The sequence below is a fragment of the Panthera leo genome, chromosome B2 (genome assembly GCF_018350215.1).
Source record: "Panthera leo isolate Ple1 chromosome B2, P.leo_Ple1_pat1.1, whole genome shotgun sequence".
NCBI lineage: Eukaryota > Metazoa > Chordata > Mammalia > Carnivora > Felidae > Panthera > Panthera leo.
The window spans coordinates 17,639,681-17,655,158 of NC_056683.1; the positions used below are offsets into that span (position 1 = coordinate 17,639,681).

Consider the following 15,478-nt stretch of genomic DNA (forward strand, 5'->3'; position numbering starts at 1 on the left):
AAGACCTGAACAGCCAAAGTAATGTTGAAAAAGAAGACCAAAACCTGGAGGCATCACAATTCCAGACTTTAAGCTGTATTGCAAAGCTATCGTTATCAAGATAGTATGGTATTGGCATTGAAACAGACACATAGATCAATGAAATAGAGAACCCAGAAATGGACCCACAAATATATGGCCAACTAATCTTTGACAAAGCAGGAATGAGTATCTAATGTAGAAGACGACAGTTCCTTTAACAATGGTTCTGGGAGAACTGGACAACGACATGAAGAATGAAACTGGCCCACTTTCTTATTCCATACATAACAATAAATTCAAAATGGATGTGAGACAGGAAACCATCAAAATCCTACAGGAAAAAACAGTCAACAACATCTTTGACCTCAGCCACAGCAACTTCTTACTTGACAGGTCTCTGGAGGCAAGGAAAATAAAAGCAAAATGAACTATGGGGACCTCAAGATAAAAAGCTCTGCACAGCAAAGGAAACAATCAACAAAACTGAAAGGCAACTGATGGAATGGGAGAAGAATATTTGCAAATGACATATCAGATAAAGGGTTAGTATCCAAAAATCTATAAACAACTTACCAAACTCAACACCGAAAAAACAAATAATCCAGTGAAGAAATGGGCAGAAGACATCAAAGGCTGCTTTTCCAAAGAAGACCTCCAGATGGCTAACAGACACACGAAAAGATGTTCAACATCACTCTTCATCAGGGAAATACAAATCAAAATCACAATGAAATACCACCTCACACCTGTCAGAAAGGCTAAAATTAATAACTCAGGAAACAACAGATGTTGGCAAGGATGTGGAGAGGGGGGAACACTTTTGCTCTGTTGGTGGGACTGCAAACTGGTGTAGCTACTCTGGAAAACAGTGTGGAGGTTCCTCAAAAAATTAAAAATAGAACTACCCTATGACCCAGGAACTGCGCTACTAGGTATTTATCCAAAGGATACAAAAATGCTGATTCGAAAGGGTACGTGCACCCCAGTGTTTATAGCAACACTATCAGCAATAGCCAAATTATTGAAAGAGCCCAAATGTCCACCAACTGATGAATGGACAAAGAAGATGTGGTATGTATGTATGTATGTATGTGTACACACACACACACACACACACACAGGAATACTACTTGGTGATGAAAAAGAATGAAATCTTGCCATTTGCAACAATATGGATGGAACTAGAAGGTATTATGCTAAGTGAAATAAGCCAGTCAAAGAAAGAGATGTCATATGATTTCACTCATATGTGGAATTTGAGAAACTCAACAGATGAACACAGAGGAAGGGGAAAAAAATAAGATAAAGGAAAAAAAAAACAGGAAAAGGAAAAAACAGAGGGAGGCAAACCTTAAGAGGCAAACCATCTCTTATGTGTCATATGTAAGAGATGAATCACTGGGTTCTATTCCTGAAGCCAAGACTACACTGTATGTTAACTAGCTTGAAATTAAATTTAAAAAACAAGCAGTAAAAAAAAATCACAATAAATTAAAAATTCATATGTAAGCTGTATGATATAGGCAAACATGTAGAATTGGAGACCTTGAAGGACAGGAAAAAGCGAATAAGACTAAATCTTTCAAGAAGTAATGGCTAAAATTTCCTACATTTAATAAAAAAAAAAAAAAAAAAAAACCTATAAGCCAACATATCCAAGAAGCTCAACAACCCCTAAGCTCAAGAAACATGAAAACAAAAACAAAAAACTACACCAAGGCACGTCACAATGAAATTGTTTAAAATTATTAATAAGGAGAAAATCTGAAAAGCACTATCAGGGAAAAACATCACCTTACACATAAGGGAATAAATAAGAATTATAACGGACTTCTCATCAGAAACAATCAAGTGAGAAAACAATGCAGCAGCATCTTTAAATTATTGGAATAAAAAACTCAGCCTAGAATTCTATATCCAGCGAAAATATCTTTCAAAAACAAAGTTGAAGCAGACTTTCTCAGACATGTAAAAATTGTAAGAATTCATCAGCAACAGACCTGCACAAAAATATTGAAAATCTTTAAAGGGAAATAATAACAGATCAAAATTTCTACTTGTACAAAGGAATGAAGAGCAGAACTAGTTAGTATGTGGCAAAACATAAATTCTTTTAAAGTTTTTACAAATTATAACAATTAGAAATAATAATAAAATTAGAAGTTTATAGCCTATGTAGAAGTAAATTGCATGATAAAAGTAGCAAAAACTCAAGTCATGTTTAAGGACTGATGTGTAAAGCAATATAATATTCCCTGAAGATTGAGGATGGTAAGTTAAATGTGTATATAGATCATAAACTATTAAAAACCACCAAAGTTATACCAAATAAACTGACAAAGGAGATAAAATGGAGTCATTGAACATACTCCATTTATCTAAAACACATCAGGAAAAGTGGAACAAAAAACAGACATGACAAATAGAAAACAAATAGCAAGGTAATAGAATACAAATACAACCATATAATCATATGAAATGTAAATGGTTTATCCCAATTAAAGAACAGACTGTCATACTGAGATAAATAGCAAAGCACAACGAAATCCTGCCTATAATAAACCTGCCTTAAATATACAGACCCAAAGAGGTTTAAAGCACAATGATAGGAAAAGACTTGCCATACTTACACTAATAAAAAGAAAGCATACTAACATCATACTAAATAGTTTTCAGAACAAAGAATATTGCCAGAGGTAATTCTGACATATTTGGCCAACTAATATTTGAAATGGGGGCCGAGAACACTCAATGAGGAAACAGTCTCTTCAATAAGTGATGCAGGGAAACTGGATAACCACATGCAAAAGAATTAAATTGGACCCCTTTCTTCCAATACTCAAATATTAATTCAAATGGATTAAAGACTTAAATGTAAGACTTGAGACCACATGTCTCCTAGAAAAAAAAAAAAACACACAGGAAGAAAGCTTCTTGACATTGGTCTTTGCAACAATTTTTTGTATGGAACACCAAAAGCAACAAAAGCAAATATTTAAAAACTGGGACTACATCAAACTAAAAGGCTTCTGCACTGCAAAAGAAACACAAAATAAAAAATGCGGTTTACAGAAAGGAAGGAAGTATTTGCAAATCCTGTTCTGGTAAGGAGCTGATATCCAAAATATATGAAGAACTCCTACAACTCAATAACAGAAAAAAACAAGCAACCTCATTTAAAAATAAGGCAGGGGATTTGAGGAGAAATTTTTCCAGAGAAGATATTCAAGTGGCGAATATGTATATGCAAAGGTGCTCAACGCCACTACTCAGGGAAAGAAAAATCAAAACCACAATGAGGTATTACCTCGCACCTGTTAGAACTCCTATCAAAAAGACAAGAGAGTACAAGTGTTGGTGAGGATGCGGAAGAAAGAAAACCCTGGTGCCCTATTAGTGGAAATGTAAACTGATACAGCCACTATGGAAGACTGAACAGCTAGTATGGAGGTTTCCCAAAAAATTAAAAATAGAACTACCATACGATCCAACAATTCCACTTCTGGATATATATCCAAAGGAAATAAAATCACTGCGGAAGAGATATCTGCAACCTTGTGTGCATTATAGTGTTATTGACAATAACTAAGATATGGAAACAACCTGCCTTTTGACAGATGAACAGATAAAGATGTGGGACACTATTCAGCCATAAAAATGTAAATCCTGCTATTTGCAATGACACAGACGGACCTTGAAGACATGCTAAGTAAGTCAAAGAAAGACAAATACTATAGTATGTTATTTATATATGGAATAAAAAAAATCAACTTAAAATTGCAACACTAATGCCCATTTATAGAGGAGGAAAAATGTGGTATCGCTCAACCGGAGTATCACTCAACCATAAAAAAATAAAACCTTGCCATTTACAACATCATGGATGAACCTAGAGGGTATACGGCTAAGTGAAGGAAGCCAGAGAAAGACAAATACTGTATGATTGCAACTCGTAGGTTGAATCTAATAAAGGAAACAAAAAAAACAGACTCTTAAATATAAAGAGCTGGTTGTTGCCTGAGGGGAGGTGGGGAGGAGGAGGAGTGAAAAAGATAAAGGGGGTTCAGCGTATGGTTATCTTGATGAGCACTAAGAAATGTACAGAATTGTTGAATCATTATACAGTACTCCCGAACCTACCCTAACCCTGTGTATTAATTATACTTGAATGAAAACAAAAGTAAATAAAAACGCACTCAAACCCAGAGAAAACAAAGACCAGTTTTGTGGTCACCAGAGGTGGAAGTTGGGAGGGTGGGCGTGGTCAAAAGTGGAGGAAAGTGGTCCAAAGTTATCAACTTCCAGTTAGAAGATAAATACCGGGGTTGTAATTTACATGATGGCTATGGCTAATGCTGCTGCATGACATGTTTGAAAGTTTCTAAGGGTAGACCATAGAAGTTCTCATCACAAGGAAAAGGCAGTTATAATTTTACGAGGAGCTGGATGTTAAATAAAATTCTATCAGGTGGATTATGAAAAATATTAAGTTGGTTTAGTAAGGTTGCAGGATCTAAGATCGATATATACAAATCAACTGTGTTTCTATAGGATAGGCAACCAGAAATTGAAATTTTAAAAGAACATAAAAGAGTATGGAAAACTTATATATTTTTCTAAATTTACCCCTGATTTATAGGTTTAAGACTATAAAACATTACTGAGCAAAATTTTAAAAGTCCTACATAGGGGCACCTGGGTGTCTCAGTCGGGTAAGCATCCGACTTCAGCTCAGGTCACGATCTCGCAGCCTGAGTTCGAGCCCCGCGTCGGGCCCTGTGCTGACAGCTCAGAGCCTGGACTCTGCTTCAGATTCTGCGTCTCCCTCTCTCTGCCCCTCTCATGCTCTGTCTCTCTCACTCTCAAAATTGAGTAAATGTTAAAAAAATTTTTTTTTAAATGGAAAGTCCTACATCAATGAAGACATACATCAGGTTTGAGACCATGAAAACAGTCTTACAATGTCAATTCTCCCCAAATTGATCTACAAATTTAATACAATCCCAGTCAAAATCTATAAGACTGTTTTTGTAAAACTGATAAAATTTATACGGAAATGAAAGGGACTAAGTATAGTCAAAACAACTTTAAAAAGTTGGAAGACTAACACTACCTCATTTCAAAATGAGATATAGTTAAGATAGTAAAGCTACAGTAATTCGGATGATATGTAAAGTCTGATCAATAGATCAATGTTACAGAATATAGGCATCACTTGCTTCATTGCACTTGGACTTATTCCCCTTCACAGATACTCTGGGCTTTTGTTGTTTTTACAAATTTAAAGTTTGGGGCAACCCTGTAATCAAGCAAGTCTTGATTACAACCAATGGTATTTGCTCTTTTAGGTCTTTGTGTAACATTTTGGTAATTCTTGCGATATCTCTAACTTTTTCATTGTATTTGTTACTGGTGATCTGTGAGCTTTGAGGTTACTATCATGATTGTTTTCGAGCACCACAACCCGTGCCACAACCATCCGCTTCCACATCTCTCTTCAGGCCACCCTGAGACACAACAATATTGAAATTAGGCCAACTAATAACCCTACAATGGCTTCTAAGTGTTCAAGTAAAAGAAAGAGTTGTATGTCTTCCACTTTAAATCAAAAGCTATAAATGATTAGGGGTGCCTGGGTGGCTCAGTCAGTTACATGTCCGAATCTTGATTTAGGCTCAGGTCATGATCTCATGGTTTGTGAGATTGAGTCCCTCATGGGACTCTGCACTGACAGTTGCAGAGGGTGCTTGGGATTCTCTCTCCCCCTCTCTCTCTCGGCTCCTCTCCCACTCATATGCAGAGGCACACTTTCTCTCCCTCAAAGCTTTAAAAAGCTAGAAATGATTGAACTTTCTCAGGAAGCCATGTTGAAAGTGCTAGGCCTCTTGCAGCAGTCAGCCAAATTGTGAAGGCAAAGGAAAAGTCGTAAATTAGAAGTGCTATTCCAGTGATCCGTGATTTAAAAAGATAAAAATAAAAAAAAAACAATAAAGCAAAACAGCCTAATTACTTATCTAGAGAAAGTTTTAGTGGTCTGGATAGAAGATCAAGCCAGCCAGAACCTTCCCTTCAGCCTTCCCTGAAGGCTAAGAGGTGAGGAAGCTGCAGGAGAAAAGCTGGAATCTATCAGAAGTTGGTTCATGAGGTTTAAGGAAAGAAACCATCTCCCTAACATAAAAGTGTAAGGTTAGGCAGCAAGTGCTGAGACAGAGGCTGCAGCAAGATCCAGAAGATCTAGCTAAGGTAATTACTGAAGGTGGCTACACTAAACAGATTTTCAGGGCAGACAAAACAGACTTCAATTGGAAGAAGATGCCATCTAGGACTTTCATAGCTAGAGAAGTCAATGCCTGGATTCAAAGGACAGGTTGGGTCTCTGGTTAGGGAGTAATGTAGCTGCTGACTTTAACTTAAAGGCAATGCCCATTTACCATTCCCAAATCCCAAAGCCCTTAAGAATTGTGCTAGATCTACTCTGTATGTGCTCTATAAATGGAACAACAAAGCCTGGATGAGAGCACATCTGTTCACAACATGGCTCACTGAAAATTTTAAGCTCACCACTGAGAACTGCTACTAAGAAAAGATTCCTTTCAAAAGATTTAATACTCACTGGCAATGTACTTGGTCACCCAAGAGCTCTGGTGGACATATACAAGATGTATGTTATTTCATGCCTGTTAACGACATCTATCCTGCAGCCCAGGGATCAAGTAGTCATTCAAGTTTCAAGCCTTATTTAAGAATATATGGGGAGCCTGGGTGGCTCAGTGGGTTGAGCGTCCCACTTCGGCTCAGGTCATGATTTCACAGTTCGTGGGTTCGAGCCCCGCATCGGGCTCTGTGCTGACAGCTAGGAGCCTGCTTTGCATTCTGTGTCTCTCTCTGTTCCTTCCCTGCTCACATGTTGTCTCTCTCATGAATGAATGAATGAATGAATGAATGAATGTATTTCATAAGGTTATTGCTGCCACGGACAGGGATTTCTCTGATGGATCTCGGAAGCCAGCTGAAAACCTTCTAGAAAGGATTCACCATTCTAGATGCCAGTAAGAATATTCATGATTCATAGGAAGAGGTTAAAATATCAACATGAACAGGATTTGGGGAGAAGTTGATTCCAACCCTCACGGATGACTTTGAAGAGGGTCAAGATTCCAGTGGAGAAGTAACTGCAGGTGGGCTGGAAACAGCAAGAGAACTAGAAGTGGAGCCTCAAGATGCACTGAATTGCTGCAACCTCATGATCAAACTTGGACAAGGTGTTGATCTTCGTGGATGAGGAAAGAAAGTGGTTTCTTGGGATGGAATCTATTCATGGTGAAGAGGTTGTGACGATGGTTATGGTGGCAGCAAAAGATTTAGAACATTTCATATACTTAGTTGATAAAGCAGCAGCAGGGTTGGAGAAGATGGGCTCCAATTTGGAGGGAAGTTCACTGTGGGTAAAATGCTATGAAAGAGCATCTTCTACTACAGAGAAATTGCTCATAAAACGAAGCATCAATTAACATGGGAAACGTCACCGTTGCCTTATTTGAAGACACTGCCACAGCCACCCCACTTTCAGCAGCCAACATGGAGGCAAGAGCCTTTCCCAGCAAAATAACTCCCTGAAAGCTCAGAGAGCATTTTTTTTTTTAGGAATAACGTTTTAAATTAAGATATATACAGTGTTTGTCCAGACATGATGCTATTGCACGCTTTATAGCTTAATGTAATCATAACTTCCATATACATCAGGAAACCAAAAATTCATTTGACTTGCTTTATTGCAACATTCACTTTATTGTGGTGATCTGGAACTGAACGTGCAACACGCATGCTGGTGCACAGTCTAGAAAGAGCTACACATATGTTTTTTTTTATTCCTTCAAAGTTTCCAGGAAAATTCAACAGAAGTAGTAATTGTTTCAATAAATGATCTGGAATAACTGGACAGCCGTATGAAAGAAAGGAGAAGGCAGGGAAGGAAAAGGAGAAAGAAATTTCAACCCTTACTTCACACAATATATAAAAATTAACAGAAAATGGTTCATAACTGAAATAAGATCTAAAACTGTAAATCTCCTAGAAGAAAATGTAGGGAAACATATGACTGAGCATGATTTGCCTACGATTGTTTAAGCAGGTCACAAAAATAGCATGAAGTATAAAAGAAAAAAAATCAATTGGCTTAATAAAAATTAAGAACTTTTTCTCTTGGGGTGACTGGGTGGCTCCATCGGTTAAGCATCCAACTTCAGCTCAGGTCATGATCTCACAGTCCATGAGTTCAAGCCCCGCGTTGGGCTCTGTGCTGACAGCTCAGAGCCTGGAGCCTGCTTCTGATTCTGTGTCTCCCTCTCTTTCTGCCCTTCCCCCATTCATGCTCTCTCTCTGTCTCAAAAATAAATAAACATTAAAAAAATTAAAAGAACTTTTTCTCTTTAAAGACACTGTTCTATTTAAGCCAAAACTTTCTAGGGATACGCCCTTGAGTCGTTCTGGTGTCCTCCTGTCCTCCTTTAGCAAATGGAGGTAAAAATAATACATTCCTTTAGGGATATTCCGTAGGGTGAAGACTAACCTATGGAAGTGAATGCCTTTAGTAAATGCATTTAGCATTTAGTCTAAAATCTAAGCTGTATTAGCTATGTACCAGCAGGCCTGAAATAAATATGCATGGAAATTTCAAAAAGACATTAAACACAAAACATAGTTGATCGAGGACTTATGACTTGCATGTAGAATATACAAAGAACACTTAAAATTTTTTTAAGTTTACTCATTCTGAGAGAGAGAAAGAGAGAGAGCAAGTGAGCGAGTGAGCAGGGAAGGGGTGCAGAGAAGGGGAGAGAGAATCCCAAGCAGGCTCCGCACTGTCAATACAGAGCTCAACATGGGGCTTAGAGCCACAAACTGGAGCTCCAACCCACAAACCATGAGATCATGACCTAAGCCAAAGTTGAGTCCAACACTTGAAATGACTGAGCCACCCAGGCACCCCTATAAAGAAAACTTTCCAGTCAAGAAAGCAAATGACCCATTTTTAATAGTATAGGATTTAAAGATTTATTACCCAAGAAGATACAGAAAGATGGATAATAAACCCATGAACGGATGTTCGACACCAATAGTCATTACAGAAATGCAAATCAGAACCACAATGAAATACTATTACACTCCCACTGGAATGGCTAAGATTAAAAAGATTAACATTACTGGGACACCTGGGTGGCTCAAGGTCAAGCATGGGACTCTTGATTTCGGGTCAAGTCATGATCTCACAGTTCATGGGTTCAAGCCCTGCATTGGGCTCCACGCTGTCAGCTTGGGATTCTCTCTCTCCCTTTCTCTCTGCCCCTCCCCCACTTACACATGTGCTCTCAGAATATATAACTAAAAAAAAAAGACTAACATGACCAAGTACTAGCAAGAATGTGAGCAATTAGAACTCTCAAAGACCTTTGGGAGTGTTCAATAGTTTAACCACATTAGAAAAACTGTTTTGGCAGCTTTTTAAAAGTTAAATGTACACCAACCATGATCTAGTCATTCCATTCCTATGTATTTACTCCAGAGAAAATATATATCCATACAAAGACTTATCTATGATCCCAAGTGCTTTACTTATAACACAAAACTGGAAACTCAAATGGCCATCAACAGGCGACTGGATGAACGCATCGTGGTATATCCGTGAAGGAACTAGGACTTGGCAACATGAAAACGAACTATTGATACACACAATGTGGATAAATCTCAAAATAATTATGCTGAATGAGAGAAGCTGGGAGAAAAGAGTGCGTACTTTTTAAAATATTTATTTTTTGAGAGAGAGCAAATGTCACCGGGGGAGGCACAGAGAGAAGGGGACAGAGGATCCAAAGCAGGCTCAGTGCTGACAGCAGAGAGCCCGATGTGGGGCACGAACTTACAAACTATGAGATCATGACCTGAACCAAACAAAGTCAGACACTCAACCACTGAGCCACCAGGCACCCAAGAGTGCCTATTCTTTGATTCCATCGATAGATTTTTTAAAACGCAATCTCTTCTATCCTGGCAAAAAGCAGATGAGTGATTGCAAGGGGCAGGTGAGGGGGATGGAAAGGGAAGAAGGATTTCAAAGGGGCAAGAGTATCTTGGAGATGATGGCTCTGTTCATTATCTTGATTGCAGTGATGGTCCCAGTGTAGACATATGTCAAAAGTCAAATTCCACACTTTAAATACGTACAGTTTATTTAATTCCAATGATCTCAATAAAGCTATAAAAAGTACTTGTCCTATGACCCATTTTTCATAGGCCTATATGGAAAAGTGACAAATTAATGGCCAGATGGATACACGTTTCCTGGGCTGGGAATATTCAGTGTTTTGCTGCAGAAAAAGACATCACCAAGCATATTACTGGGGGTATAATGGTAGAGATCTATAGGTCAGGAGAACAATCCAGCACTGCTCAAATCATTATGTGGAAAACTGCACACAATACTCTCTCCTTGCGTGGGGTGTGGTCAGATGCAGAAAAGACGGAGGGCCCAGGCCATTGACATATATATTAACTAGTCACCCTAATAGCAATCAACATGGTTTATTAATTTTGAAAATCGCGGGGCACCTGGGGGACTCAGTCCGTTAAATGTCCGACTTTGGCTCAGGTCATGATCTCATGTTTCGTGGGTTCGAGCCCTGCGTCGGGCTCCGTGCTGACTGCTCAGAGCCTGGAGCCTGCTTCCGATTCTGTGCCTCCCTCTCTCGCTCTGCCCCTCCCATTTGTGTACATGCTCTCTCAAAAATAAACATTAAAAAAAAAGAGTCACATACCTAGATTTGTCATTTAATTTAGGATCTTGAACTTTTACTGATGGTTCTTGTAAATCTGAAGATTCATATTTTGAAGTAACTTCCAATCATGAAAATTAAAAACAAAAATTAAGCTTTTCAAGTAAACACTTAAGAATAATACTCAAAAGCCTTAGGATACATTTAAAAAATCTGACCTTGTTGCACATCATCCGGTTTCAACTTTTCAGGTGAACTATCTCCTGTATTTGTTTGCTGTAGAAAAAAATAGTTACGGTGCCTTTGAAGTCCCTCTTTTGAAATGCTCTTGGAGCCACTTTACACATCCACAGAAAAGCATTTCCACTAAATAATGAGATACCAGGCTTTTCATTCACTAGACTTTGCTCCTAATGACTGCTGACTGCTCCAAAAAATTGATATTCACTCTTAGGCAAAGATTTGCCACTCGCAAAAACACGATCATTATGCTTCTATGTAATCTCCATGTAATTAAATATAAACAAAATGGGGACCAGACTGAATACCTGTACATGCCAAGAGGTGTGTTAGGATGAAAATAAAATGTATGCCTAGCATCCAGGAGGGCTATAGTATGAACCAGCTATTACCCCCATTTTATAGCTGAGAAGCCTCAGACTCAGTGATGTTAATTTCCCCAAGTTCCTGTATCTAGTCAGGGAAAACCAGGTCCGACTCCAAACATTAGACTCTTTTCCCTATAATCTTTTCCCTACAATCTCAGTCTCCGTGAGAAAACGAGGCAGAGGCAGCCAAGTCACACGTTCCTCTGGAGAGCCAAGTTGCATGGAAGCAGAGAACCCATGAACATGGCAAACAAAAGTAATCTAAAGGAGAAGAGTGCCCCCCCCCTCAAAAGGGGGAGATCCATTGGTCAGGAAAAAAATGGACTACAAGCCAGGAGAGATGCCTTCCACCTGTCAGCATCCTGGTGGACACAGTTCAAAACTTTGTGCCCAGCATCCCATACTCACGACAGGCTCATTAGACTGATCATTTACAGGGACAGCTGTTGGGCAGTGGTCATCTCCAGCACTCATTAACTCTGCCAGCTTAGTGGATTCTTCTGTCTGGTCTATACACATAGAGAAAAGAGCATTAAAAGTGGAAACAATAACCATATGCCACGGTGACCACATTCTTCCATCATTCTTCATGGGACCCCATGCTGACAGTACATCGCCATCTATTGGTAAGAGCTGGTAATCACATCCTGTCTTAAATCTCAAGTCCGAAATCTACCTGCACTTTGAGAAAGAAACAGCTTTGGGATGGGACTCGTAATAGATACAGGATCTATGCAGGGTCAGCTTTGGGGGTGGCCGGGCCTTTCCGTGCCCCCATATTCTGCCTCCAGCCACCCCTATCATATTTTCTCCTTTTTCCATTTCCATTGACCCACAAGAGAATGTATCAGACTGGGAAAATAATATAAGATGTTAGCAACTTTTCTTTCTCCGTAGGTACAATGGAACATTTATTACTCTTACAGGACCACAGGCTTTCAGTGACCTCTTCCAAGTAAGGTTTTATTATTGTCTTTACAGGGAATTCAGAGTAAGAAATTTTATTTCCCAGTATACCTGTCTCTCTTTCATGACTGCTAGGAATGTCAGTGTCTGCTTTCTCAAATTTACCAGAAAGTTCGGAGGAGCTTCTTTTCTGGTCAGGCAACATCTGAAATGCAAGCCAAAATCCACATGACCTTTAAAAGGACTAAACTCTTAAAAATTTAAGGAAAAGCTAAGGCTCAGAACACAGCAAAATGATAAATTCAAAGTTAGTCTTTGGTTTGTCCTCTTTTGAAGGATAATGTTACTGTTTCCACCTCTCTGACCCCCTTCCCTCCAGGACTAGCTCTGGCTGACCACTTCCCTTCTTTCACTCACTCCATCCTCGTGTCTTCACAGCCTGCAGTGAGTTCCCAACTGTGGGATTTCTCCAAACCCCACTCCTTCCTCACAAGGGCCTCACGGTCTAGGAACTGCAGCTTAATCACAGGAAAACCTTAGTTCTACCCCGAAACATTTTCTTCACTTTGGGAGACATGGAAATACATACAATTCTGAAGTTTTGTTTTTTTTTAATGTTTGTTTATTTTAAGAGAGAGAGAGAAAATGAATGGGAGTGGGGCAGAGAGAAAGGGAGAGAGAGAATCCCAAGCAGGCTCCACACTGTCAGCACGGAGCCCGATGTGGGGCTTGAACCCACAAACCGGGGACAGCATGACCTGAGCTGAAATCAAGAGTCAGATGCTTAACGGACTGAGCCACCCAGGAGCCCCCTGAGGTTTTTCACCGAATAAAGGCAAACCTCTAATGTTGAGGCAGAAAGGAAGGGAGGCTCAGAAGACTAATTCACCAAAGCAAAGTCATTTTGGTTTTCGACTGACCCTTAACCTGTCAGCAGGTCGTAAGAAGAGTCATAAGATCTGACTCACAGAAGACTGTAAGACTCCACTCCAACCGGCAGTAAAAGGCGGAGGCCATTGTTAAAACTGGTCCCTATAGGAAATCTCGCGACCCTAGGAAAATGGAAAAAACTTACTTCCCAGTGTAAATGATAAACCCAAAGCTTCACAGCCCCTCCCTATAGAGTTAGGTAATTTTAAAAACATAAAACCCTTTTCCAGAGGCAAAGCGGGGTCCCTTTTCCTCATCTTGGAGGAGGGGCCACTACTTTGTCTGTGAAGTAGCTCTTTTCTTATTTCTAGGTTTAACAAATCTTTGTCCCTTTCTCTAAATGGTTTTCTCTTGAATTCTTTCTCCCATAAAGCCAAGAACCCTCTTGGTGAGGGTCTATGCACCCTCTCTGTGGGGGCCTTAGCCTATGTAGCCTCAGTGTTAGGCCAATTCATATGTAATATGTTATAGGAAGTAATTTTTCAGTAAATGATTCTCTTTCTCTCGTCCTCACCCATGAAATGGTCTTTTCATAGGGTGAGTCTTTGGGAACACTACCACAGAGCACTTTACAGTATATGAGAGGTCTTCATATGCAACTCAATGCCAAAAGCAAATGGGCCCAAGGCTTCCCCCCGACTTCTTAATTCAACCTCCTATCGGCCATTATCATAATATCGTAGGTCTCATCACTAATTTCTTTGCTCTGCCTATCATCTGTGATAGAGAAAATCTTTGTGATCTTTGCTGTGTGTCAACAGGAAACATCACAGTCAATGATCTGGAGGCCATATCAGTCTAGAAGAGGTATAAACCATTACAGCATAAGACCAGGAGATAAAATTTCAGAACTCCCTAAGAGACATGATTTCTAGCGATTCCCCTTGGTCCTCAAGGAGGGGAGAGAGAAGGAAATACTAAGAAGCCCACAGCAAGTATCCTCAGAACTTCAGGAAGAATGTGGCGAGGTGGTAATGTTATCCTAGAAGATTTTTAACTGTTCACAATAAGTGGAGTAAAAACATTTTGAGGCACAAAGGGGTTTTGTGTCCTACGTGTGCTTGTTACAGAATATTCCAAAGATCAAGCTATCTGCTTGAGCAGATGTTCACATCAAAACCCAACAAGAAAGTTAAAGACATAAAAACATGCTAAAACAGGGGCGCCTGGGTGGCTCAGTTGGTTGAGCGACCGACTTCGGCTCAGGTCATGGTTTCACAGTTTGTGAGTTCGAGCCCCGCGTCGGGCTCTGTGCTGACAGCTCCGAGCCTGGAGCCTGTTTCCGATTCTGTGTCTCCCTCTCTTTCTGCCCCTTCCCCACTCACGCTCTGTCTCTCTCTCTCTCTCAAAATAAAATAAAAACATTAAAAAAATAAAAAAAAAACACGCTAAAACATTTCCAAACGATCCAAAAGAATTAAGTTTGCCACCTGTTTGTCTTCTCCTAAAGCTTTGATAGAAGCTTGTGAGATGTTGAATTGCAAATCAAAATGGATTTCTATTTTCATCACTTCTTTGTTGCTGATATTAAAAGGCTTCTTCAGGTAAATGATAAGCATCTTCACATTTCCAGTTTCTAACAAAAAACAAAGTATACAAATGCATATCAACACACTGAAAGGTTTTAAGATTTTAGAATTGTAAACAACCGCACTTGGATATTTGTCAACTGCTCAGATTTGTCTGCAATAAGAAGTTGAAAAGAAATTGTGTTAAAGTTACTTTGAAGTCATTTTCATTAGAAGCACGTTTGTGTGTTTACACATACAAATACACACAGTATGATTGTGTAGTTAATCCTGGAAAGACAGGAAGTTACTTGTCTTAGCAGCCAAGCAATGGAGATGGTTTTGGCTTCTAAAATTTGATCTGGTTTTTTTAATTTTTAAGATTTATTTATTTTTGAGACAGAGCACAAGCAGGAAAGGGTGGTGGGATGGGGGGGGGGGGGGTTGTGGTGGTGGCAGACACAAGATCCGAAGTGGGCTCTACACTGACAGAAGCAAGCCTGATGCAGGGCTTGAACTTACAAACTGTGAGATCATGACATGAGCCAAAGTCGGAAGCTGAACCAACTGAGCCATCCAGGAGCCCCAATCTGATTTTTTTTCAATTTTAAGTGATCTCTACACCCAATGTAGGGCTCAAACTTACAACCTCAAGATCAAGAGTTGTGTGTTCTACCAACTGAGCCAGCCAGGTGTCCCTTCTATCTGATTTTTAAAGATCATTTTGTGAATACAA

General features: G+C 39.5%; 1 protein-coding gene across 1 annotated transcript in view; it reads right to left on the reverse strand.

Moving 5' to 3' along the window:
- The window catches only part of SYCP2L (synaptonemal complex protein 2 like), a 112,520-nt gene that overhangs the window by 53,492 nt on the left and 43,550 nt on the right, over window positions 1-15,478 (reverse strand). Inside the window, exons 16-20 of the mRNA XM_042937238.1 lie at window positions 14,665-14,810; window positions 12,416-12,509; window positions 11,807-11,907; window positions 11,009-11,066; window positions 10,833-10,911 (exon numbers count right to left, since the gene is read on the reverse strand). Of these exons, the coding sequence (XP_042793172.1) occupies window positions 10,833-10,911; window positions 11,009-11,066; window positions 11,807-11,907; window positions 12,416-12,509; window positions 14,665-14,810 (478 nt within the window). The remainder of the gene's footprint in view (window positions 1-10,832; window positions 10,912-11,008; window positions 11,067-11,806; window positions 11,908-12,415; window positions 12,510-14,664; window positions 14,811-15,478) is intronic.